The sequence below is a fragment of the Anoplolepis gracilipes genome, chromosome 5, assembly GCF_047496725.1.
Source record: "Anoplolepis gracilipes chromosome 5, ASM4749672v1, whole genome shotgun sequence".
Lineage (NCBI taxonomy): Eukaryota > Metazoa > Arthropoda > Insecta > Hymenoptera > Formicidae > Anoplolepis > Anoplolepis gracilipes.
This window is the reverse complement of record NC_132974.1, coordinates 3,345,617-3,370,436: the sequence shown is the minus strand read 5'-3', so window position 1 is coordinate 3,370,436 and position 24,820 is coordinate 3,345,617. Positions and strand designations below refer to the sequence as shown.

At 31.8% G+C, this 24,820-nt stretch overlaps 3 protein-coding genes across 11 annotated transcripts in view; 1 reads left to right on the top strand and 2 right to left on the bottom strand.

Annotated features, from left to right (window-relative positions):
• Positions 1–7,364, top strand: part of Mp (collagen XV/XVIII-type protein multiplexin) — a 231,610-nt gene extending 224,246 nt beyond the window's left edge. For 3 of the 6 annotated variants that reach the window (XM_072892641.1, XM_072892637.1, XM_072892642.1), the window contains 13 exons: positions 737–766; positions 925–1,288; positions 1,925–2,316; positions 2,841–2,945; positions 4,575–4,830; positions 5,123–5,197; positions 5,312–5,406; positions 5,492–5,584; positions 5,677–5,799; positions 5,903–5,917; positions 6,154–6,348; positions 6,487–6,602; positions 6,791–7,364. In XM_072892641.1, coding sequence (XP_072748742.1) covers positions 737–766; positions 925–1,288; positions 1,925–2,316; positions 2,841–2,945; positions 4,575–4,830; positions 5,123–5,197; positions 5,312–5,406; positions 5,492–5,584; positions 5,677–5,799; positions 5,903–5,917; positions 6,154–6,348; positions 6,487–6,602; positions 6,791–7,088 — 2,157 coding nt within the window. In that variant the 3' untranslated portion in view covers positions 7,089–7,364. The remainder of the gene's footprint in view (positions 1–736; positions 767–924; positions 1,289–1,924; positions 2,317–2,840; positions 2,946–4,574; positions 4,831–5,122; positions 5,198–5,311; positions 5,407–5,491; positions 5,585–5,676; positions 5,800–5,902; positions 5,918–6,153; positions 6,349–6,486; positions 6,603–6,790) is intronic. The other 3 variants (XM_072892639.1, XM_072892640.1, XM_072892638.1) reach the window with 3 other exon arrangements.
• A 2,655-nt stretch (positions 7,365–10,019) lies between these two features.
• Hpr1 (THO complex 1-like protein Hpr1) lies at positions 10,020–13,312 on the bottom strand. The gene is made up of 8 exons (XM_072892643.1): positions 12,965–13,312; positions 12,195–12,887; positions 11,879–12,126; positions 11,331–11,627; positions 11,110–11,259; positions 10,703–10,850; positions 10,398–10,631; positions 10,020–10,294 (listed from the first exon to the last, which is right to left on the bottom strand). The coding sequence occupies exons 1-8, from the start codon at positions 12,998–13,000 to the stop codon at positions 10,139–10,141; spliced, it is 1,962 nt and encodes a 653-aa protein (XP_072748744.1). The 5' UTR covers positions 13,001–13,312; the 3' UTR covers positions 10,020–10,138.
• A 709-nt stretch (positions 13,313–14,021) lies between these two features.
• Smurf (SMAD specific E3 ubiquitin protein ligase) lies at positions 14,022–23,895 on the bottom strand. 4 transcript variants are annotated; one of them, XM_072892379.1, is made up of 13 exons: positions 23,695–23,895; positions 22,410–22,448; positions 22,222–22,330; positions 22,008–22,141; positions 21,450–21,714; positions 20,834–21,318; positions 20,454–20,703; positions 20,208–20,365; positions 19,602–19,792; positions 19,074–19,471; positions 18,488–18,948; positions 18,216–18,407; positions 14,022–18,132 (listed from the first exon to the last, which is right to left on the bottom strand). In XM_072892379.1, exons 1-12 carry the CDS (start codon positions 23,747–23,749, stop codon positions 18,220–18,222), a joined length of 2,733 nt encoding a protein of 910 aa, XP_072748480.1. In that variant the 5' UTR covers positions 23,750–23,895; the 3' UTR covers positions 14,022–18,132; positions 18,216–18,219. The 4 variants fall into 4 exon arrangements, with proteins under 4 accessions (XP_072748480.1, XP_072748479.1, XP_072748481.1 ...); XM_072892378.1 differs by having other exon boundaries at positions 14,022–18,118; XM_072892380.1 differs by having other exon boundaries at positions 14,022–17,284.
• Positions 23,896–24,820: the final 925 nt, after the last annotated feature.

The following is a 24,820-nucleotide window of genomic DNA, read 5'->3' as shown; positions in this document are numbered from 1 at the left end:
ACGATGTAAAAGAAAAATCTTAAAAGGAATTATTTTCTGCACGAACATATTTCCGTTCTATTCAAAGACCTCCACATCATGAATTACTGATCAATAAAATAAGTAATTAATATTTTCTTTTTTTGCAAAATTATCTTAAACGAAAAAAAATATATTAAAGAGATCTATTATACTACAGCATATTGCAATTTTGAATTTTTATTACGTTCGAATATATAAGACTAGTCTCAAATACTTATCGTATACAATCTCTTTGGAAGACATATTTAAAAAACGTATATACTCATTATCCTCTTATTAATAAATAACTATTAATAATAACTCATAATTATTAATAATTTATTAATAACGATTTTTTTTCTACACGAATACATATTACATTCTGTAGAAAATCAAAATGTTTCATTCAGTAAAAGAACAGTTTCTTTTTCGTTTTTTGCATGTCTGAAAATCGATTTTACATCTGAAAGGATTCAAATCACATAGCGAGCGTAGGAAACTCGTGCATTTAAGAATAAAATTTGCACTTACGATTCTATCGGCGAGATTCAATTTACGCTGAAGCAATCGTGAATCATGTGCCATTGACGATTGTTCGCGCAACAATCATTTACTTCTAATCAATGGCAATGTAAACGCGCAGATGCGGCAATGTTGAGCTGGCCGCGAGGCCCTCAGTTTCGCAACGTTATTCCAACGATCTAATAGGGAAATTTCGATTATTATGCGCATGCAGCCTAGTTGGAAACCTCGAAATATTTACAGGGTGAGTACGGACTGGAGCATTCCCTGATCGCGAATATCTTCCTCGATACTCGGAATTCCCCTCTCAAATTAAAAGACGCTAACACAATATTTATATAATTTTATTAAAATAAATCCTCATTATATAACATCGTTTATTTAAATCCGCGTTGAATCTAGACGGAAGGAGGTATCACGATGAGGCCGGGACTCCCAGGACAGAAGGGTGAACCAGGCATCTCAGGGAATCCTGGCCCTAAAGGCGAGGCTGGAATACCAGGGTCTAAGGGTATCAAGGGCGAACCAGGGCACAAAGGTGCCAAAGGTGACCATGGGAAGGAAGGTCCTAGAGGAATTCAAGGTTTCAAAGGTGAACCAGGCGTAGCCGGCGCACCCGGTTTACCTGGTGCACCCGGCGAGAACGGACGGCCGGCGGAAAAGGGCGATAAAGGCGACACAGGATCTGAAGGCAAACCGGGACCTCCAGGACCACCCGGTTCACCTGGTGTGAACGGTCCCGGTGGCATAAATGTAGGGGATCTAGGTGAGCAATCTTAAAGACTTTTCCACAAAAACATTTCTTTTTCGTATACAATAACAAATACACAATTTAATATTATATTATTTATTTATTTATTTATTATTTCTTGCGCGCCTTTTATATAATCTTTTATGTAAAACATTATTCAATTTTTTTATATGATTTATTATTTTATTAATAAGCAATAAAAGTCAATTTGATATTAATAAGACACTAAAAAAAATTACCTAAATAATAAATAGTGTAATAATTCGTGTCAAAAAGGATATCTATTTTTATGTATTATTTATGTTTCTATTATTTATCTTTAATTATTTTTTAATAAAAAAAAACAATTTTTTAAGAAATTTAAAAAAGGCAAATTCTAAAAAAAATTTAGATTTTAAAAAACTTTTCCTATAATATTTTTTATAATATAATAATCTCTTTCTTATAATATTTCCTATAAAATTTTTATACAATATTTTTTAAACATTTTATATAATATCAGAGACATGTGCATATGTGTATGTGATTCTCTACCATACAATTAAGAATTATAGGCTATTATTAACAATGTTTTTTTTAAAGAAATTCAATATCTATTGTGTCAAGATAAAGGATGACAACATATAACGTTGAAAATGTTATTTAATTAAGGATTCGGCACAAAGGGCGACAAAGGAGATACTGGAGCGCGTGGATATAAAGGCGATAAGGGCACGAAGGGCGAGAAAGGCGATAAGGGTGATGCCGGCCCAGCTGGTATTCCTGGAATAAATGGTATTCAAGGACCTCAAGGAGATAAAGGCGAACCTGGCAAGGACGGGATATCAGGATTACCCGGCATACCTGGTTCTAAGGGCGAGAGAGGCGAAAGAGGTCCTCCTGGAGCTACTACCATTGCCAATTCCGGCGACTATATTACTATCAAAGGCGAGAAAGGCGCCGAAGGAAAACGGGGCAGGAGAGGACGACCTGGACCGCCTGGTCCTGTGGGTCCTCCCGGAAAACCAGGAACTGCGGGAGAAATCGGTCTACCAGGATGGATGGTATGCATACCAATTTACATTAGCTCGCTTTATATTACGGTAATGCTAATAACGATGCAACAATAATTACGTGACAATATTGATGGATGATTATTGATAGTGTTTAATATTATTTGTATATAATATAGTAATTGATATAATAATACGCATTAGTATTCCATATTATTCTATAGTAAATATATATCGAGAAAATATACATTAATTATGCTACGTTATCTTGAAATATTTTATTTCTAATCAATGTTATTTTTACTTTTTTTACAACGCTAACCAAAGAACACGATGAAGGTGAGCGTAAGATTCGTATTTTATACAAATATGCAATCTTTTTCGTAATTCTCGGAATAAATAATTTCTTGTATATTCTTATGAGATAAGAAGTAAATTTAATAATTAAATAAATAAACATATTTATTAAACGTGCAAGAATAGATTGCTAAACGTCCGATTGTATTACGATAAAACCGAATCTCTGCATTAATTAAAACCTAAACGAGCGATTCATCTGTCACTGTCTTTTGCAGGGTCGTCCTGGGACACCTGGAATTCCGGGAAGTATCGGACCAATGGGACCCAAGGGAGAAAAGGGGGAACCTGGCGCACCGAGCCCTTACGGTGTTTCCGTCGGTGTAAGTATAACTTCCAGTTTCTCGACGTGGTATCGGCCGTGTAAATTTCTCGTGCCCCCTAACTTTACATATAAATCTAAGGCCCTGCTAAGAAGAAAATCAAAAACGAAAAGCCAAACTGCAATGCTTGGAAATCTCATACTAAGCTCGTTAGTCGTTCGTCCGAGAATAAAAAATCCGAGAGAAAAAATGCAACGAATATAAATAGTAATTTTTTCGTTTTCCTCTTCCCTCTCGCGTGATTTTGGTTTAACAAATTAAAACAATATACATATATATATATATATATATATATATATATATATATATACATTTTTATAAATGAAACGTTACGGAAATCTTTGAACAACAGCCGGCGGAATACGAGTGATGGAAATTAATGCAGGAGTGCATCTGGCGTGCATGCATGTTTTTTTTTCGCGTCTTTGTTGCTAGATTTATTCGTTGCGCCAAATTTTCTCCGCCGCGGCGCGAGCAGAGTTTTGCGAGCACCCGACAACTGACAAATAACTAACGTATACGATATGTGCGATATAGCACCTTGCTTTGCTTGCGAGTTTGTATTTTTTTCGCAACATAGTCAACCAGACATATCCAAATATAATAATCCTTTTAAATGTTACAGCTCTTTCAGTATTACAAAGCATGCAAAAAAAAATTGAGCTTTGAAATATAAAAGAAAAGGAAAAAATGTATATCAAAATTTTACAGATAGTTTACAGAACGTTTTTACGGAACGAAATAATAATTTGGAGTAACATTTTAACCAAAACTTGTGAAATTAATTCTTTTTCAAAAGAAAAATTGTCAGAAAAGCTTATTAGATATAAAAGGTGTTCCAGAGATATAATAATAAATCTGAGAATATAAATCGAAAACGAAGTTTTCCAATTAATTTTGATTTTATTTAAATTAATTTTATTTAAAAAATAAGAATTTCATTTGGAGATTTAATTTCATGTTGTAAGTTTAAAAAAAATAACAAAACTCGTTAAGGAATTCCTAAACTATTTTTCGTTACATCTGAAGCATCTTTTTTGTATACAGAATTTCTATACTGTCATTAAGAAATTGCAAAGGTCTGGTGAATGTAATAAAAAAAATCGTTTTGATGGAAATTCTATAAAAGTACAAATAGATAACGATAAAAATCGCTCGAGATATCCGTCATTTTTCCAAGGGCATAATGCAACATTGATAACGACAAAGATAGATTATTTCTCAAGAAAGAGCGATCACACGGTCGGGCAACAGAAAATTCCGATATCGTCTTCCCACGATCGAGAGGATGCCTCTTGCACCTCCCCAGCATATAAACCGTCTCGGCTAAACATTCGTGAAAAAGAACGCAATGAAGGAACGTCGACGTGATGCGCCTAAGCGATTGTTGCATCTCATTCTTCAATGTTTCCGATAAGTCAACCGCTCCTGCTCCCAGTAATACTTTACTACTTACTGATTCTTTACAAACCTATCTACTTGTCTATCAAAGCGATAAGAAGCGTAAGAAAACCGATAATAGGAACTTCTGAAATATATCGATACGTCTTCGCGAAGCTATCAGTCGTTAAAAATACTGTAAATTTATATTTGCGTGTTAAATATCTATTTAAACATCTTTTTTATTAGATTAAAGGCGATAAAGGAAACGATGGTTTTCCCGGAATTCCTGGTCAACCAGGAAGAGAGGGTCAGAGAGGACCTCCAGGACCACCAGGACCTCCTGGACCACCGTCCCAAGGAAAATATATCCCGGTTCCAGGACCTCCAGGTCCTCCTGGACCCCCTGGTCCGCCTGGATTATCTTTAATTGGTCAGAAAGGCGAACCCGGAATTGGTAGAAGTCACGTTTATGGTGAAAGAGATTATTACGGCTCTAGACAAGGTACAAATATTTAGAAATTCAATAAAAATTATTATAATTCAATAACACAGATAATATCTACTTCAATATCACTGTTTAAAAATAATTACAACTAAATTTAATTAAGATGGCCATTCGATTATTATATATTTAACATTACAAATTGAAAATCCATTGCATTAATAATAGATAGCTATCCTTTAAATCATATCCATTAAATCATTTTATTATTAATATTATTTCATCGATCGTGCACTTTATTCCTATAAAATACTTATAAATATAATTAAATTTCACACTCGCATACCATAAGGACCCAGAAGTAGTCTGGATGAATTGAAAGCTCTACGTGAACTCAAGCAATTGAAAGAATTAAAAGAGCAATTAGGTATGTTAGTAATGTGATATTAAAATAATTATGCAACGACACCACCGTTCTTTCGAATGCTTTAAGAGATAAATTAATTTTTAATTAATTTCAATAACATTTTCTCTCTTCAAGGGGTTGTCACTGCCGCTACAAGGGGGCCTTTAGAAAGTACAACGAAAATTGTGCCAGGAGCTGTTACATTCCAAAATACAGAAGCCATGACAAAAGTAAAATTTTGCGAATTATTGTTTATTTTCACACAATTAATTTAAAATATCTACTTTTAACACTCTCTTTATTTGTACATTACAGATGTCTGGTGTTAGTCCAGTTGGAACGCTGGCTTACATTATAGACGAACAAGCTTTGTTAGTCAGAGTTAACAATGGATGGCAATATATAGCAGTCAGTATCAACATTCATTTTATTATTACAAATTTAATATGTAATTGTAATTTTTTTTGATAAAACTGAATTTCTTTTAATCTACTATTCAGCTTGGATCACTTTTGCCCATCACAACGCCAGCACCGCCAACCACGGCACCACCACCAGCAAATCCTCCCTTCGAAGCATCGAACTTGATTAACCAGATACCCGTGAAAGCTGACGGAACAGGGGTAAGTTAAGAATTGGAGTTTCTCTCGCGTAAAAAAAATACGTTTATAGAAATTAATCGTATTAATTTTGAAAGTAATTCGCAATTTTTTTCATGCTGCACAGTGGTATCCGCGAATGGTGAGATTGTACCATATTTAATTGAAATGTTTTCGTTTGTTTCCATCCAAAATATAATATTTCGCAGTTTTTTAATCTGAAATAATTTAAAAAATTTAATAGATAATATAACTTTTTAAATTGAAATGTTTGTGTGTAAAATTTAATCAATATGCACATTCAATATTGTGATGAAATTCGATTGTATAATTGTATAATTGGAAATATTTATTTCATATGAATTATATATTTTTCAGTTGAGAATGGCTGCATTGAATGAGCCATTCACTGGAGATATGCATGGTATACGAGGAGCAGACTATGCTTGCTATCGACAGGCAAGACGAGCAGGCTTGAGAGGTACATTCCGCGCTTTTCTCAGTTCTCGAGTACAAAACGTCGATAGTATCGTCAGATTAGGAGATCGAGATCTTCCTATAGTTAACATAAAGGTAATTTACAACCGGAATAATATATTTATATTCATATATATATATTTATGTATATTTATTATCGAGTTCCACACGCTTTTCATTAAATAATTGCGCTCTACATATTAAATCGAATTAAAAATAATTGAAATCATTTAGGGCGATGTGCTGTTCAATTCTTGGAAAGAAATGTTCAACGGAAACGGAGCATACTTTTCTCAGAATCCTAGAATCTACAGTTTCAACGGGAAAAACATTCTTACCGATTTTGCATGGTAAATATGTAATAAAAGATACATTTTTAATGTAAAAAAAAAAAAAGAAGCAGAGAAAAATTTTTATTTTAATTTATTTTATAAAATGGCAAACTAATTAAATGGTGAATGGTGTTATTTATCAAAAATAAGTTTTTATTAAGAATAATCATTTGTCGATTTTATCTCCCCCCCTTCTCTTATTTTAGGCCTGAGAAAATCGCGTGGCATGGCTCTCACAAACTTGGCGATCGTGCGATGGACACTTATTGCGATGCCTGGCATTCGAGCAGCTCAGATCGCTACGGATTGGGCTCGCCATTGACTGGCGGCCGGCTGCTGGAACAAGTGCGATATTCGTGCGACAATAAATTCGCGCTGCTCTGCATCGAGGTGACGAGCGAGTTGGTGAGGAGACGGCGGAACATCGACAATGAACCGGAGAACGACGTTGAGATGACGGAAAATGACTATGTGGAATACTTGGAGGAACTCATGCAATACTGAACACTCACTCACTCACTCACTCACTCACTCACTCACTCACTCACTCTCTCTCTGTCTCTCTCTCTCTCTCTCTCTCTCTCTCTCTCTCTCTCTTTCTTCTCTCTCTCATTCATATCACCGTCACTTGTAACGCGAAAATCAAGCCGTCATATCGATATACATATCGCGAAATAATAACGCGCGAGCAGGGACGCGTCTCATCTTGTTGCCGAGATTTTATCTTTGAGAATTCCAAAGGTATAATTACTTATACTTCCGTCGCGAGTACACTAATCATCCGCTTTAACCGCGTCTCAGTTCTCTCTTCTCTCAATCTTTCTTAAAGGTAAAAAGAAGACTGATCGTCTAGATACTCATTCGTCAGTGTTTCGTCGTATCGAGTATTCCTATCGGGTATTCAATCTTCTATCAATCATTACCGAAAATTTCAATCGTTCGGAGATCTCTTTGTGAAGCCATCGCAGTTTAAAGTTTGTAAAGCGTATCCCTTCATCACGATATAAACGTCCAAAAATATTTATAGATCATCACGTGAACGACGTGATTTTGGATATACGCGTGCATGATTCGTGACCTGTGTTTTACGGTACACTTAAGCGTTAAAAAACGACTGTTTCTAGTTCTACTTTTTCTCATTAAACGCTAACACGCCTGGACTTCACAATATTCACTCACCAATTTTTAATTATTCAAAAAAGCCAGAAAATTCAGAATAATTTTTACAATTTGATGGTATTGCATATCATTGCAAAGATCGAGGATTTGAATTCAAAACAGTGTTACCTTAAGAAATAAAATATTTTTAGAAAAAGAAAATTAACTTATCTAATTTATCCTTTTTTTATTTTTTTTTTTATTTTTTTTTCTTCTTTGTTTATAATATTATTCATATCAGAAAACTCTCGTGCATTTTTCTCAAAATAAAATAATTTTTTAATTATAATATTTTTGAAAAAAAACTATAAATATAAAAATATTGGATGCATAATTCAGAATTTCAAAATTAAGAATTAATTTAGTCACGCTCTTTTTCGTTTTTTACATAATACATAAAACATAACTTAAATTGTTTTATAATTTCTTTTACATTAGATTAAAACGTTAGATTAAAATTTAATTTTAATTTCTCTGAATTTACTAGTTTGGAATTCAGATCCCAAATTATTCATGTAAATCTCTCATTTCTGATTCTCTAACGCAAAATAACTGACGTAATTATACAAGCCCTCAAATGATTAAAATCCAAATAATCACGTTTAACACGTGCGTTACGGATGCAGACTGTACCGTTTGTAATAAAAAATAACTACCTAACACTGCTCTAAATAAATCTAAACGGAGTTCGTACCCGCGCGATCAAGTTGCATTTACATTTTAGCTAATACATATTGAGTGTGTATGTTAGATATAAGAGACATCGATTTAAGAAGTTTCAGACGACAGCGAGTCGCTGTCAAAGATTTATGCTCTGTGTATTAACAAATGGGTTAAAAAATAAAAAGTTAATATTTACATTATTTACAATTTTTACATTTACTTGTATGTCAAATCACATATATCGATCATTTTCGGAACAGTTTCCACGATCGATTTATTTACAGGAAGAAGAACCGTCACAAAGTTTTTCGAAGAAATTAGAAACTGCTTATTAATACGAAAAATGAAAAATCATGACTTTGTTACGATTCTTTTTCTTGAAATTAACAATGACTTAATTATTTAGCACTTACCAAATATTCTGAAGAAATCGTCCTTCGTCCTCGATGTAACTTCAGGTTCCATATTTGATGCGATCCGATATGTACAATACATTCTTCATCAGCTACTCTGAAAACATATATGAACAAAAATTTAACTTAACTATGTTATGCAGAAAATGAATATAATAATAATTTATATATCTCTTATTCGCGTACGTCATTCTTCTCTCAATATTATTTGCACAGGATTTAAGAATTTCCTTATATTACACCGAGCATAAATCGAATCTAAGTCAGTGTCTATAACTTGAAGGAGATATATCGTTAACGTTAACCTAATTTATTACAATTACGTAGAGATCGATCGTAAAACTGTCATATGTATATTTAGGTTATCAACATGCTTATTAGCGTATATTTCCTACTTACATACATACGTGAAATTTTTTTAATGTCGTCAGTAGTAATTTGTGGCATCCAAGATCCAAGAACGCACACACACGGAATTCGTAATGTCTCACTGGCGTCGAGAAACTGGCGCCTTTTTTACGCGCCAAACGCACTCTATATGAATTTATGAGCGTGCAATGCATTTTCCCGCGCGCGCCTAATTTCGTACGTTAAGGCATGTACACAATGTTTCGTGTGTGCAACCGATTGTCCTTCGATATAGTTTGCACAGAAAATGTTTCGTTTCCAAATTTTATATTATTTGTACACTTTATTATTGTCTTTTTAAATAAAAGAGAAAAAAAGAGATACTTTCCCTTCTCGAGATACTTTTCCTTCCTTTGCTTCTCTTAAATATATAAAAATATATAAACATATAAAAATAATGTACAATTGTACATACGATAGAAACGAAATTATTAACAACTAGAATATTCGACTATTGAAGGAGCATATTCGGATATAAAAATGTTATAAATGTTGATAAAAAAATTGATTTATTTTATTATTTTATGTTTAATTTAAGACTATGTATATTATGTAGGTACAACTTAATTTCCTTCCGATTATTTTAAAACCTAGCGCATTTATTTCTGATGTCTTTATAAATTTTATATCATCTTTTTTCATTTATGACAAAAGTTAAGTATAACGAAAGTCGCTTTGCAACTTACAGTAATGTCTTTATATTTTTTATTATCAAATTATAACCTAAATTTAAGCAGACTAACTGAAAATTAATGATTTTATTGTACCTATCTAAATTAAAATATATCTGATGCAAGATTCCATAATTCTTTATTACAAATGAAAAAGTTTAGCATACAGTCCTTATGAATAATGGTTTTTACAACTGTTACAATTATATTTCTATCGTTAAATAAATTAAAAACGAATATTTTAGGATTTGAGCACTGTTAAAGCTTCTGTATATTTTAAACCTTCTAAAATATATGCTAAATTCTCGACTGACGCATCCTCATCCTCTTCTGCCCATATTTCAAGCATAGTCTTGCATTGTTCATATGGTGTTGTTTTGCTTTCAAAGAAAGCAATCTGAAATAGATGTAGCGCATGTTAAAATATTTCTTTTAATTATTAACCCATTAAATCATATTATATTATTAGTATTATAATAAAAAATTGAACGTTTATATACCTCATCATTTGTATAACCAAACTTCGTCGCCAACTTTTTCCAATCGTTTTTCAGGTTCTCCGATAATTTTCCTACCATCTCTGGTGTAACTTTATTCAATTTTCTGGCTTTTATATCAGCACTCTCGGAATCCTGCTCACTATCTTGCTTCAAGACGTCTTCGTTAAATTCCTGATCGTTAGATTCTGATGGCGGCGTTTCCTCGGTATCCAGTTTCGTGTCAGACTGTGTTTGCTATGAAATATAGTCACAGGAAAATTAAAATTAAACGTATTACAGAAAAATAATAAATATTGGACACTTACTGGACGATCTTTGGCAATTTTTTTTATCATTGTCTCAAGATATTCAGGTAATTTATTTATAGGATAATTGCCGTGAACAAAAAAGTGCGGACTACGTCTTGCTAACAGTCTTAATGCTCTCCAACCAAAATTACCATCATTCACTTTCCTGTATAGATACAAAAAAATGTTAACGATTGTAATGAAGGCAGATATAAAAGAAATCGATAAAGCTTTAGATATTAAAAATATAATAAACAAAAAACGAATTAATAAAAGCAAAGTGCAAAAAAATAAAGAATTTTAAAAAATTAAATAATAAATTTATTAGCCGTTTCGGTCCAGGACCTTAATAAACTCAGTTCTTAATCTGTTCTTTACTTGTTATATTTGAAAGCAGATATATATTATATATAATAAACATTTACTTGTATTTGTCATCAACCATCGCAGCAGGATCTAGTTCCATAATGGCATCTTCAAAGTATGTTTCCAAAGATGGAAGGAAATCTCTATCTTTCGATTTGCATGCTTCAAGATTATTAGGACATAGATTCCACAGTTTAGTCAGTTCTGGGCTATTAAGAAATAACATAAGTTTATTAGCCTCTCAACTTGCGCGTATACTAAAATTCAGAAAATTACTTACTTTCCCATGTGATATTTGCCAACCGCTTGTGCATCCCTAATTACATCACCGATTCTGCGTTTCGGTCTCTTCAGTTTCCGCGGTTCTTCTTCACCGATGACATCCAACGCTGGTCTTTTGAATGGCGGACAACCCTCATTTTTCCACGCGTTCCAATGCTCCTCACGTTTTAAGATGTTTTTTACGGTCTCCGCAAACGCAGGTCCGTCGGGTGGTGTTTCGGTCAATAAAGTGTAGACTTGTTCAGTGGTAGTCCTCACCCATTCCACCTGATCTGGTTTGAGCTCATGTGTCTCACTTAAAAATGACAAACATCATAGTGCTTCGATAACGTACATGTCACAGAACATTTAATTTAAGGAAAGCAGACCTTGTCTCATAGCCACTGGCAAGGAAGCTTTGAAAAACAAACATTGTTTTATGACTATTCAGAGATATTGTACTAATTGTAAGAGTCGTGTTATCGAGCAATTTGTTAATTCAACAAAAGAAGAAAGCTTATGAATTCATTACAAAATATTCAGTGCATTAGTGCAAAAGATACTTACGCCTTGAATTTTACAGTGCTATTCAGATACTGGAAAAGAATGAGAAACTGCAGCAAAACATATCGTCTGAAATTGGAGTCAGACAACTGCAATTCTAGTAATTTCTGATTAGTCAAATATTTTGCAAAGTAACGAGTTTCCTTGTGGGAGCCTTCCATCGAAGAATCCATTTTTATACATGTCGTAGGATAACTACGTTGTTCCTCCAATTTAAAAGATGCAAATGCTGATAGCACATTAGATGCATGCTAAAAAAATATATTTTAGTAAATCTAATAAAAATATATCACTGTTTGCATAGAAAATGTGAACTAACAGCTGAAAAAACTTTCCAATATATTTTACTATAACACTGATTTGGATTTCTGAAGAAATCTTGCAAAGCCCAAAATTTTCTGTACAAATTATAATCAATTGGTATTTTATTTTCTGACGTGTCGTCGTCTTTAGTTATTTGTTCCAGATCATCCCCTTCTACTTTTTCAGAACCAAATTCCGTATGATTTTCTAGATTAAATTCACTGACAATATTCAAACCCGATCTCTCGGAGAAGGGAAAGAACTTTGCGAGGAACAGTAAAATTCTGCCACAAAATACTGTTTGCTGTGAACGTGACAATCTCCTCAACAAATCATTACACATTCTTAATAAATTGTTTTTGCAGGCAGTAAAGAACAGATCCTCCTTCCATACGGTAACATTATTCTCAACAAAGGTGAACAGTTTTTCACATTTATCCAGGGTCATTGAATCGAAGATGTCGCCCAATAGCATCACTGGCATACTCGCTGTCGCCAGATCTTTCCTGCATAATTCTATGCAAAAAGTAATATATGATTCCAGAGAACGAACGTTACCGGAGGCGTTTTCTACCAAAATCACCAACAGTGTTTCTCGGAGTGCCTGATCGATTGCTGCTTTTCTATCTCCATCGTTCCCACAGCGTTCGATACATTTCTTTTGAAATAATGAGACGTCCGACAGCTTAAAATATTGCTGCAAATAATCCTGAAAAAGAAGAGAAGGAACAAGATATTTTATATGTCAGAAAAATATTATTATTATGTCAAACGTGTTTCACTTACACTGTAATCTTTTCTCAAGATTTCGAATGTAGCCATTTCTTATTCTTTGGAATTTTTTGGCCACGATCTACTTTGTTTAAAAGAATTAATAAAAGCCAGCCAACTAATGGAGTGAAAAGTATGGAGAAAAAGTTGTAAATACTTTTCAAAAATATAAATACTGCTCTTCTTCGTTGATCGTCATTTTCTATAACTCCACTGTTATTTTTTTATTAAAAACTATTTTCAATTATCTTAATAATCTTACACATTTTCAATGTTTCAACAATTGTCTAAGAAATTTAAAAAAGATCAATGTGTTTAATGCGTCGCTTTTTAGATTGAGTTAAATTAGTTTGAAGGTTGGAAATTGAGCATTAACAATATACTAATTAAGATGCGCACTCCATAGCAGAGAGAAGCCTGAGAGAGGCCATTTTTCCATAAAGCTTAAGGTACCTTTTCATGCTGACGCTCATTTTCAACGTCAAAAGACATCACGTGACCAAAAGTAAAAATACTAATTCGTCAATTTTGATCACGTGATCTGTTTTGACGCCAAAAATGAGCGTCGAGCGTCAGCATAAAAATGCACCTTTACGGTTTGTGGTTTGGGGATTTGCGCTTGCGCGTTTCCCCCTCCATATCCTATATCGCGTAGGTGCAGATGCAAGATGCACATGCAACGAGAGCAAAGCGGGCTACAAAATCTGGTTTCTGGCATCAGCAGAACAAATGCTGAGTCGTTGCCTTGTCGACACTCATGGCCTCTTTTAGGTGTCTCTCTGTCTATATCATGGCATATCAACTGTCAAGTAGTGCTTGATGGCTCGATTGGTCAGAGAAACTAGTTGATTCTTGGATGTTAAGTTATTATAAGCCCACGCATAAATTTAAAATATAAAAAAATGTACATATAATTTAAATTTTAATTTAATGTAAAATTAAAATTACATAGAAGTTATATTATTATTTTATTAAAGAAAACAAAACACAAGTAGTAATAATAATTTATTATATATGAAGTCATAATGATAAATCGAAAATCACATTAAAAAATTTCATTAATATTAAAAAATTTCATACTTTGAATATTTTATTAAAATATACATTTCGTCCAGAATATAAAAGGAAAAATTATGTACACTTGTTTCCTGAAAGGCTTGCGCAATAATGACCATAGTAACAAACATCATTTTAGCTGTAATAATAATACATTCGCAGTAATATATAATAATAGTTCGCATAATCTCCCAATTACCAGCACGAAGGAGAGATGATCATTTATAATCTAAAATTATAAATAATAATATATTAATTATATATATTAATTTATAATTTGTGCAAATTTGTTCACAAATTTTTAGAGAGAACTGCTAAATATAAATCTACAATTAAAAAAAAATACAAATTTTTTTTGTCAACTGACACAATAATATTTATATTTTCATTTTCTATTCTTTACAATCGTTCATTTATAGTTGTAGATAGAAAAAGGAATTTCTGTAATACAATTCTAAGAGATATTTTAACATTAGCTAATTGACATAAGAGAAAAAGACAATATCTATAATTGTTACTGCGAAGTTTTTTATTATCTTTTTTTTCGCATAGTGTATCTGTTTAATCCTTTATCAACATATCTGTCATTCTATTGGTAAAAATTCAACATACGTATATACAAAGCTGTATCGTTTCTATAAATAGATACATCACTTTTGTGTGCAGGTTTTGTAGGATTCTAATAATCTGTAAAACCAGTAGAATGGATCGATAAAGGATTAGAAGGTGACTCAAGTCATTGCTATTTAGACTAAAACAAATTGCAGATTCTAATTATAACATATTTAAGTTTGTGCATCTCCTTTCTAATTCAGAAACTTTTCTGCAGTTATTTCTTGCAAGCAAGTTTATTTTGTGCAACATACTATATATATGCTATAATATATGCAATTTATTTATTTATACGTATGTTATGTGAATCCTCCTCTCCCTAAATATTGTCTCTCTTATTTTCTTTGTTTATCTCTCCTTTTTTTTCTTCATAATTCCTTTTCTCTCAATATATATTCATATACATTGAGATAAATAACAGAGTAATCATATTTTGTCATCCTTAATAATTTTGACTAAATGTGAAATTTTCTGTATACACATCACTATTAATTAAAATTATAATAATATAATTCAAAAGATATATTGTGTGTATATATATATATATATATAATGTTCTAATAAAATCTAATTTTCGATGTTAAATATCACCCCATTTAACACAATACACATGTATAACATGTAATTCATTTTAGAGAAAGAGGCATTAACATAATGATAGATAATTAAGAAAGTGTAAATTATTCATAATATTCCACTTATTTTGAGATGTACTTATATAATATATAGGTGAAATTTCTTTTAAACAAAAGATATTTAATTTTCCAGGATACTTCTTTGGCTATTCTTCATACTTGAATTGTAATCTTATCATTACTCTGTCATTTCTTTTTATTCACTCATATAATTGTCATAGTATAAACTAACACTTGTGTGTAACATATATATACATATATGTATTTGCGCTTTGAAAGGAGGATAAAATTTATATCACATCCCAAAATATTATATAAATACAATTTTTCTCCTTTATCATCACGCCAACAGCAAGGCACGTTCAAGGCCTTTATTGCTATACTGACAAGATAATTCAAGAAAGCAGTAAGGAAATTATGAGAAACGTTTTCTTCTATAGGTATTGTAAAATCTCTTTTATTTCAAATCTTTTTTTTAATAAAATTTTGATATAAAAAGAATATTTCAAATGTGAAAATAAAAGTTCATTATTCTCAATATACATTGATTAAATCTCAATAAATCTCTGCATTTTTATCAACTTTCTTAATTGTCTGTAATCTGATGTTAATCTTAAATTTGTCTCTAGATATCGAAAATAGCTTCTCTGCTTAATTATGTCATATTTGGCGTTGTTATATATATATCTCGTAAAAAATTAATGAATTTATTTTAGCATATGTATATATGTATATATTGCTGATAGAATATGTATTGAAGCATTGACTGCATTTGAGAAACAGATTATGATTTGTATATATTTAATATAAACGCAACAGAATATAGACATTTACTAAAGAAGTGTCCGTTTATGCAAATTTAGCGCTATAAGAGTTATCTATTATCCTACTTGTGAATCGCAGTAATTACGTTCCCCGTTATAACAACGTTCAGTATTCAGACCGTGTTTCATGCATTGAAAACGGGTGACACTTTGCGCAAACAACATATGGGAACGTTATATATATAATATCGTGTATAAAAGTGAACGTAAAATTATTCACCAATCCTCAAAATTAAAAAAAAAAACTTTAGGTGCTCTTCACACTGTGTGTGACTTTCATCTACGATATGTTCCATCACAGGTATGTGCATGATACAAGTATATAATAATGCAATAATTATAAAAATCGGTGATTCATGCCTGTTGTGAATTAGTTTTACAGTAATATCATATATTGAAGTAAATGAAGATTTCGTGCGATAAATAAGAGAGAAGTAGTAGCGCTATATCTTACTAAAAGTAGCTTAGTAAGATATACGGATATGTTTCGTAAAGTCCTCAAACAAAACAGTCAGTTCGATCGAAACATTTGAAACTTACATAAACCCGTCGAATGAACTCTTTCCTTAAATAAGTAAGCTTTAAAATTAAAGCCAATGTACACGACTGTAAGTGTCAATGTTAAAATCATACATGCATAACCGACTACGTCCGGTCTGCGCGTGACACGCTACTTTTATTACATATTACTCTATCATTATACTAATCTCTAATAAATTATTTACATCTTGTCAAAGCGCTCGATAATATCAACTGTTAACAAGCAACAAATGATCTTGTCGCAAAACCTACACAGCAAAAACATTTGCTGATTGCATTACAAGCTCTGAACGAAAATGTTATAATATATTATAATCTTGGAAAATAAAAATATAATTGATTTCAAAATCTAAATCTGCATAAATAAAAAACAAATAATAATTATTAAAAAAATAAAACATAGACAAATTTATAACCCTTTGATAAAAAAACATATATTTGTTACTCCAAATTAAAAATTTAATACAGAATTGAAAATACACTTTCCTATAATAATATTATTATTGTTTCTATATTCTTCATATAAATCACAATTTTTTCCTTCAAATTTAACATTTGCGTTCAGAATTATATATATACAAACTTTCCACTTCTTCTCTAAGAGAAGACATCAAGGCCGAATAATACATTTTAGAATACTAGTTTGCCAGCATTGTTGATGTCCATCCCTATTAGAAATTCAATCCCTACTAGAATTTCATATGTATAAGTAATTTTCATTTAGCACACTAATTCTTATTCGATAGATAACTGATATGAAATTATAGTAATTGACTGTGCAGTTTGCTAATGGTGTTTATGTGTGAGAAGAGTGAAATTAAAAACTTCTAAATATAAAACGCATTATTAGCTGTGTGAATTGATTTCATCTATGTCATTTATTTTGCTATATTTATAATCGCGAGATTCTTGATGCTACTTTTTTCGCGTATTTCAATAAAAAATCTGTACAATATGAACATCATATAATAATAATCGTAATCTCTTAGAAGAGTTTATCTTCACAAATACTTGTGTGCATACTTCATCTTACATTTATATCATAATTCGATTAACGTGAATCTAATTTTGATAAACTTTACAAAATTAATGATTTTAATTAATAGAAAATGTAAATTGATAAAACTCTTGATGAAAATAGCAAATACAAAACAGATTGATTAAAATATTTATTGTAAAACAATAAATATATATTATTAAAAAAATAAACATAGTTCTCGCGCAGCTTGAATTATTAAACTAAATAACATTTAAAGACCAATTGTTTTCTAAAAATCGTTATTTCGTAAACTTATGTTTAAAAGTGAACATGTGTTAAATATGCAACGTACCGATCGGCATCATAATTCATATTTGCAAGGCCATTATATTTGTACACAAGTTAAAAAGACATCGCTGATATTTTACATAACACTTTCTTTTCATAATTCCCCTAAAGCTCATCTTGTGTGTGTGTTTTATCAAGAGAATAAACATAGTATTTCTTTTCGAAATGGCAAAATCTGCAGAACGTTATCTATTACGAAAATTTATTTTCACGCATTGCCTAAATATGTCTTAGCATACAAAAATGATCATGATAAGACTGCAATAACATACCTTATTATTCGACTGCAAAGCCGCAAGTTTCTTCAACCGCTTGTGTGAGTTTGTCAAGCATTTTTTGATAAGTGGGATAAGATTGCGGTATATCTATTCTATTGAAACAAGTATGCGCTTTTGGTAGATTTTCGCTCGGTGCATCAACAGCATGTATAGTGAAAAGTCGAGGACCCGCCGCTCCAGTCGATCCTATGCAACCAAAATATAATATTTTTAATGTGATATGTCTAAAACAGATGATAATATTAAGCTATTAAGTGAACATTTACCTTGTAAAGCCTTGAATCCTTGCAACGGGACTCTGGAACTGCCGGTAACGAACTGAAGCAATCTTGCCCTCATTTCTTCGCCATACGACTCTACTATTTGCCAAAACCATTGGACAACCGGCGTATCGGGCGTGCAATGTTTGAGACGAGTATGCATTTTCCAATCGTTTATGTCAATAGTGCCCAAACCGCCAATAACTAATTCTAATTCACGCTCATCGAACGGTCTCAGTAATAGAGGAGGAATCAACTCGTGAAATCCTTTCTGTAATGCTAAGAATTGTTGCTCGATGCCCCGCATGAATCGATAGTTTACGTATAAACGAACGTATTCCCTCTTATTTTCTTCCGTCACTGTAATGTCTTTACCGCCTGGCTTTAATTCGTGATTTTTCAATACACCAAAACTGCTGTGTTCTACAGAAAACGTGGCATCCAACACGCCGTCTATGCTATTTTCCCTAGTAACAAAAAATATAATTTTTAAATTTGTCTGTGACATTCGTTTTCGAAAAATAATAATATATATCAAATGTTATAAATATTATTCCTTAAAAAAAAATATGTATAAAGTAAAATTACTTACAGCATCCATGTAAGACTCCTGTGCAATTCTGGATCAACCCCTTCTATATCATTCAATGTTATACCTTTGTTAAGCAACATTTTATAAAACGGAGTCGTGAAACCACCATCAATATGATGACCATGAAAAACGGCGATGCCTATAATTCTCCCGGCGAAATGGAAGTATGATAAATGTTCCGGATTTATGCCTGAATCTGGATTAATTTGCAGAGTGTAATTATCATCCCTCGAATATTGAAAAAGTCCGTATTGCGGGTTTAGCATCTCATGAGATAAGAGATATAGCCATTCACGCGCCACGCCACCGTAATCCAGACCTTCTTCGCCGCGAAATTTGACCATGAGTCTTTTGCGCATATCTTTCGGACGCATTTTCATTATCAGTCTGTATGATTCCTGTAAGAACAAAGCGTTATTTAGAAACGTAGCATTCTTATAAAAAGAAACATTCTGAATTCTTTATGTTGATAATCAACTATGTTCTAAAATAAAACAAAGGTTAAGTAAATAATTAAAAAATACTTACTTCAAATATCTCATTTCTCGACACTTCCAATCTACAGTGTCCACTCTGAGGTTGAAGTGCATTCAGTTCCGCTCGAAGACATTTCAACTTTGCTACTAAATCACGTTTGTATTTTGGAAGAAGCTCGTTATCCATAAGCTCTTTTGGTAATTCTGACACTGTTTGAGCATTTTGAGATGACGCGCTTTCCACTAAAATGCAAATAAAAGTTTCTTATACACAATTCTAATCAATAACATTAACATATAGAATTAAAAGTTCTAATCTTTACAATAATGTGCCCTGATGAATAAAACTCTTCCAAAATGAAATGGCATTTTGTCTAAGTGACAAAATAACCGCGACTGATTAACAAATCTACCAGCTACACATATAGACGTGTTCGCAGATAAGATAAAATTGTAAGACAACACAGGTTCTGTTTTGTTTTTGTTTGGAAGTAAGTAGATTACGTGATCTACATTGTACGAATGTTATCAAATATTTAAAATGTATCTGTATGAAATGTACAAAAGATATAAGTATATATACAAGCTCTTTTAAAAATACTTTTTTTCCTTTCAAAAATTTCAAAATATTTTTTTAAAAAAATTTGCAATAACTCACTTATTGGAGAATTGTTGTTATTTCCATTTTCATTTCTCGTTGACTGCTGTGGTGTATTAGATTGAACCATTGATGAACTTGTTGTATCTGCTTCAGTGGTTTCACTTGTTACAGAACTATTTGTATTATTCGTGGTTTGATTATTATTTTGTCTCCTACTATAAATAGAATAACAATAAAATATTATATTCTTGTAATCATAAATATATCCGTTTACTTTCTATATAATATTTATTCTATATTTACTTCAACAGTTTGCTTATGATTTGACTGGATAGCCTGGGATCGGTAAATTGCGTTGTCCTGTTATTGTGATCTACGAAATATACACGTCCGCTTTGAGTCTGTCTCATTTCCCATCCGCTAGGAAGAGGGCCAAGTTCGTTCGCCAATTCGTTAGCTTGTAAGTCACGTGGTATCCTCGGGTCATGCCAAGTAGAGTATGCAGTTGGTACATGATAGAAATATACTTGACCTTGTTGAGTTTTCCTCATTTCTATATAGATGTAATAATATTATACTATATTTAGATATACATTTTTAAATAGTCTATTGTATTTTAAAAGTAGTTTATTGTATTTTATTAATAGTGTATTTAATAAAAATTTTATTATGTCGCTTCATACCATAACCACGAGGTAAGTCCGGCGGTTGCGGAGGATCAGTGCGTCTGTCGCTACTTGACACAATGTTATTTCTATTTCTGTTGCTGCGATTAGGCCTTCGCGTTTGATTCCCACTGTTAGGACGCTCTATCCTTCCATTTGTATTTTGATTGCCATTTTGTTCATCGGTTCCTCGAACAACACGCCGATCTCTCACAGACGATGCCGGCGTCGTCACGTTTCTCATATGCTGATTTTGTTGTTGATTACGATTCTGCTGTTGTTGCTGCGTCGGTGTATTTCTCGGAGTATTTTGCGCCGAGTTCTCTCGACTGGGCGTTTGATTGGGTGTCCCGTCTCCACTATTCCATTCGGATGATGTGTGTCTTGCAGGACTATCTTCGTTTCTCACGTTCGGCGAACTCGCGCTACTGCTGGGAGACGTCGGTTCTGATGACAGTAATGGAGGAGGTTCTGGTGTTGTCGGTATAATAGCATTGTTAGGCCTGTAAAAAACGTTAATTGAATGAATTTCATATTATATATTGTATTTCAATGCGTAATATTTATGGAATATATGTAGAATATTATATATTTCAATAGTAATAGTTATAGAATATTGAATAATAAATATTACCGAGCGTTTGGACGGATCCATTGCGTGCTTTTCGTGTAATGATTTACATAGTAAAGTCGACCATTTTCAGTTCTCCTTTCTTCCCATCCGTCCGGTAAATCATTCGGACAGCTCAGATCACCAAGCACATCGACCACAGCGTTATGACCGACTGTATTACTTACAGCACCATTGTGACCGTCCCGTGACATTAAGGACACTACAATTTGCCCTTTTACAACGTCTGGATCATCCGAACGAGCCTTACATAGGTCTAAACGTTGATCTAAAAATAAATACATTGCAATATAATAAAAGTAATCTTAAACAAAAATAATTGCAACATATGTAAGACGTTTTTTCTTTTTTAGAAAGAACAAATATTGAGATATTCAATATTGATCTTAAAAAATAAGTCTGAGAAAATACTAATATAAAATTATATTGTCTTATCAATTACTGTAAAAATCTCTCTACTTTTGAATACATGAAAGCTAAACAATATTTAGGCATATTTAATCTTTTTTTACAGGTACGAATTAAATATAATTATGTAATATAAAACAAGCACAAACATACATCCTGTATCTTTAAGTCTTTGGATGGTATTTGATAATATGCATACACATCCTAGAAATCCTCCACCCTGTTTCTTATGAAATTTCCTGTAGTTCCACACAGATATAGTGATTCCATCATTCTTTCCAATGTATCTGCACAAATAAATAAATCATTTTTTTTTCTAACCCTGACACAAAATATATTTTATGTTTAGTTTAGTTTAAAAACTCACAAATCATAATGTTGATTCCATTTAGGATCCAATGTAGCTTTACAAGTATCTGTACTGTGACATTGTCCAGAACCATCAACAGTTATCTTAGCAAAAGGATCAGGTAAGCCTAATAACAAAAAAATGGTTCTTAAATTGTTCATTTTTAACTTTATATATTGAACTCTTTATAAAAAAAGTAAACTTACGAAATAAATCCTTTCTAGCAAGATTACGAGCACATAATACTGAAACATATAAAAATATATAAATATTTATATTTCTATAATAAATTAATGTATCAAAATATATTTAATTCTGCTATTTTTACTTCATATATTGTGTAAATATATATAATACATATATATATACATAAATAAATGAATTAAATATATTGCTTTCAAATTTTTCACAATAATTCAATATTTAAACAATAAAATTTCAAAAAATTTTGCAAGATAAAATTTAATTTAATAAGTTACAATTTGAATATATTTAATTATGTTATTTTTACTTCAAATATTGTATAAATATATATAATATATATATGTATATATATATATATATATGTATATTAATGAATTAAATATATTGTTTTCAAATTTTTCACAATAATATAATATTTAATTAATAAAATTTCAAAAAATTTTGCAAGAAAATTAAATTTAATAACTTACAATTTGATAATAATCTATTATAATTTCTACACTGTGTTTTCATATTTGTTACTTATATATAGGACAATATTCTTTGAACTACTATAATTGAACACTATATCTTTATTATTACGATGAAGCCAATTTAAGCTTAATGTATCAATAACTCATGCAAATTGTTGATAATGATTAAATGGCCTTTATAACATGAAGAGTTAGTGAAAAATAATTCAACATATATATAAAATATATATACAATTATAAAAATATTTAAAAAATAATATCAGCTAAAAATAGATGTATTTTTTCTGATATTTTTAATTTAAAAATATCTTCATTACATAGAATCAAATTTAATATAGTGGCAGTTAATCATGGTCTGTGTTAAATTTCCATCACACATAATGCTCCACAAAATTCCTTATCAAGGATGCTATGGAGATTATGAAAGATTTCAGACTGACACATTTCGCTACTAATCACAATTAACGTTTTCGTCTCCCGGAGAGTGCTCGCAGTGGGGTCGATTCCGCCGCTACAGGAAGTGAGCACATAACCAAAAGGGCGAGGGAGCCATGACGAAACTTGAAACTTGTATCGTCTATTCGGGGTACGCAGGACCCCCGAATGATCTGATGTTTTGTGTCAAAACCCTCCCACGCGGAGGACGGGACGTACGCAAGGCCATATTGAATGATGCACAACAAAAACAGGCCGAGGCGTAGGTAGATAGGTGGTAGGTGGTAGGTGGTAGGTGTTCTCGTCGTGCGTGCAAACCGCGACGAGAACTTTCACGTATAACGTCCGACGACAATCGGGATAAACTCTCTGCACTCACTCGTTAAACGGATCTTCATGGCTCCATTCCTCCTGCTACCGCCCGGATTCGACATCCTGAACGCACATTTAACGCTACGCACCGCACATCGGTGCTATAATTGATAAATAAAATACAGATCTTGTCCTTGCCAAGTACGCGCGACGGCGACGATGTACTACTCCACACTCCACTCCATTCGCATCACACACACACACATACACATGTATACACATTTACATATACGCGCAACTTCTCATGACGCGCTATCAGAGAGAAGCCTGAAAGGGGTCACGCCGACATTTTATACGACGCTTTTTCCTTGCAGTACGCTAGCGCCAACTACATGCATTTTAGAGCGAGCTATATAGTCAGATCACCGATGATAATAATATCTCAGATCCATTTTTCGATGCCATGATAAAACAACCAGCAGCTGGTTCATGTCCGTGCTAAAGCCATGCCATAGAGGTGGATTTGAAAAGTATATACGGAAATATATATTTCATTACATATTATCTTAGCTGCACATCTTTTTCATTTCAATACATGTTATGGATAATAAATAATAATAGATATATGTACAATTAGAGAAATTATTAAAATTATTTTATGTATAATATAAAAATATGTATCTATATATGTGTATATAATATATGTTATAAAATTTTATATATTTATTATATATACATATAAAATAGTACGTATATATTATATCTTGTTGTTGTATTGTATATTGTACAGTACGTATATTTTTTGTATTAAATAAAATAAATATTCTTTATGCGCGTGTATATGCATAATAATTTTGTAAACAAAATATTTTAATAATAATATATACATATATATATATATACACATTTACAAAATTATTGAAATTTATTCATATATGCGCACATAAAGAATATTATTTAATACAATAATCTATAAAATACAATAACATTAACATACAATTAATTGTATCTTATTGTTAGATTTTTATTTTTCACAAATAATCGTTAACATCATTGACATAATTTTCGTTACAATGTTATGTGTTCATTATAATAAATGTAATAAAAAAAATAGAACGTTGTGCAGTTCATACACAGCAAGTCATAACGATTGCTTTAATTAAAGTACTTTACGCTTTATATTTCATAATCGC

Coding starts and splice junctions, on each gene's coding strand:
- Smurf (XM_072892377.1), bottom strand. CDS start 23,749: ATGTCGAATCCGGGCGGTAGCAGGAGGAATGGAGCCATGAAGATCCGT. Junction 20,366..20,453: donor ATCATAAGCAAACTGTTGAA/GTAAATATAGAA, acceptor TTCTATTTATAG/TAGGAGACAAAATAATAATC. Junction 19,472..19,601: donor CGAGAAATGAGATATTTGAA/GTAAGTATTTTT, acceptor TTGTTCTTACAG/GAATCATACAGACTGATAAT.
- Hpr1 (XM_072892643.1), bottom strand. CDS start 13,000: ATGGCTACATTCGAAATCTTGAGAAAAGATTACAGT. Junction 12,888..12,964: donor TCTTGAGAAAAGATTACAGT/GTAAGTGAAACA, acceptor CTTCTTTTTCAG/GATTATTTGCAGCAATATTT. Junction 10,632..10,702: donor AAATTGCCAAAGATCGTCCA/GTAAGTGTCCAA, acceptor TATATTTCATAG/CAAACACAGTCTGACACGAA.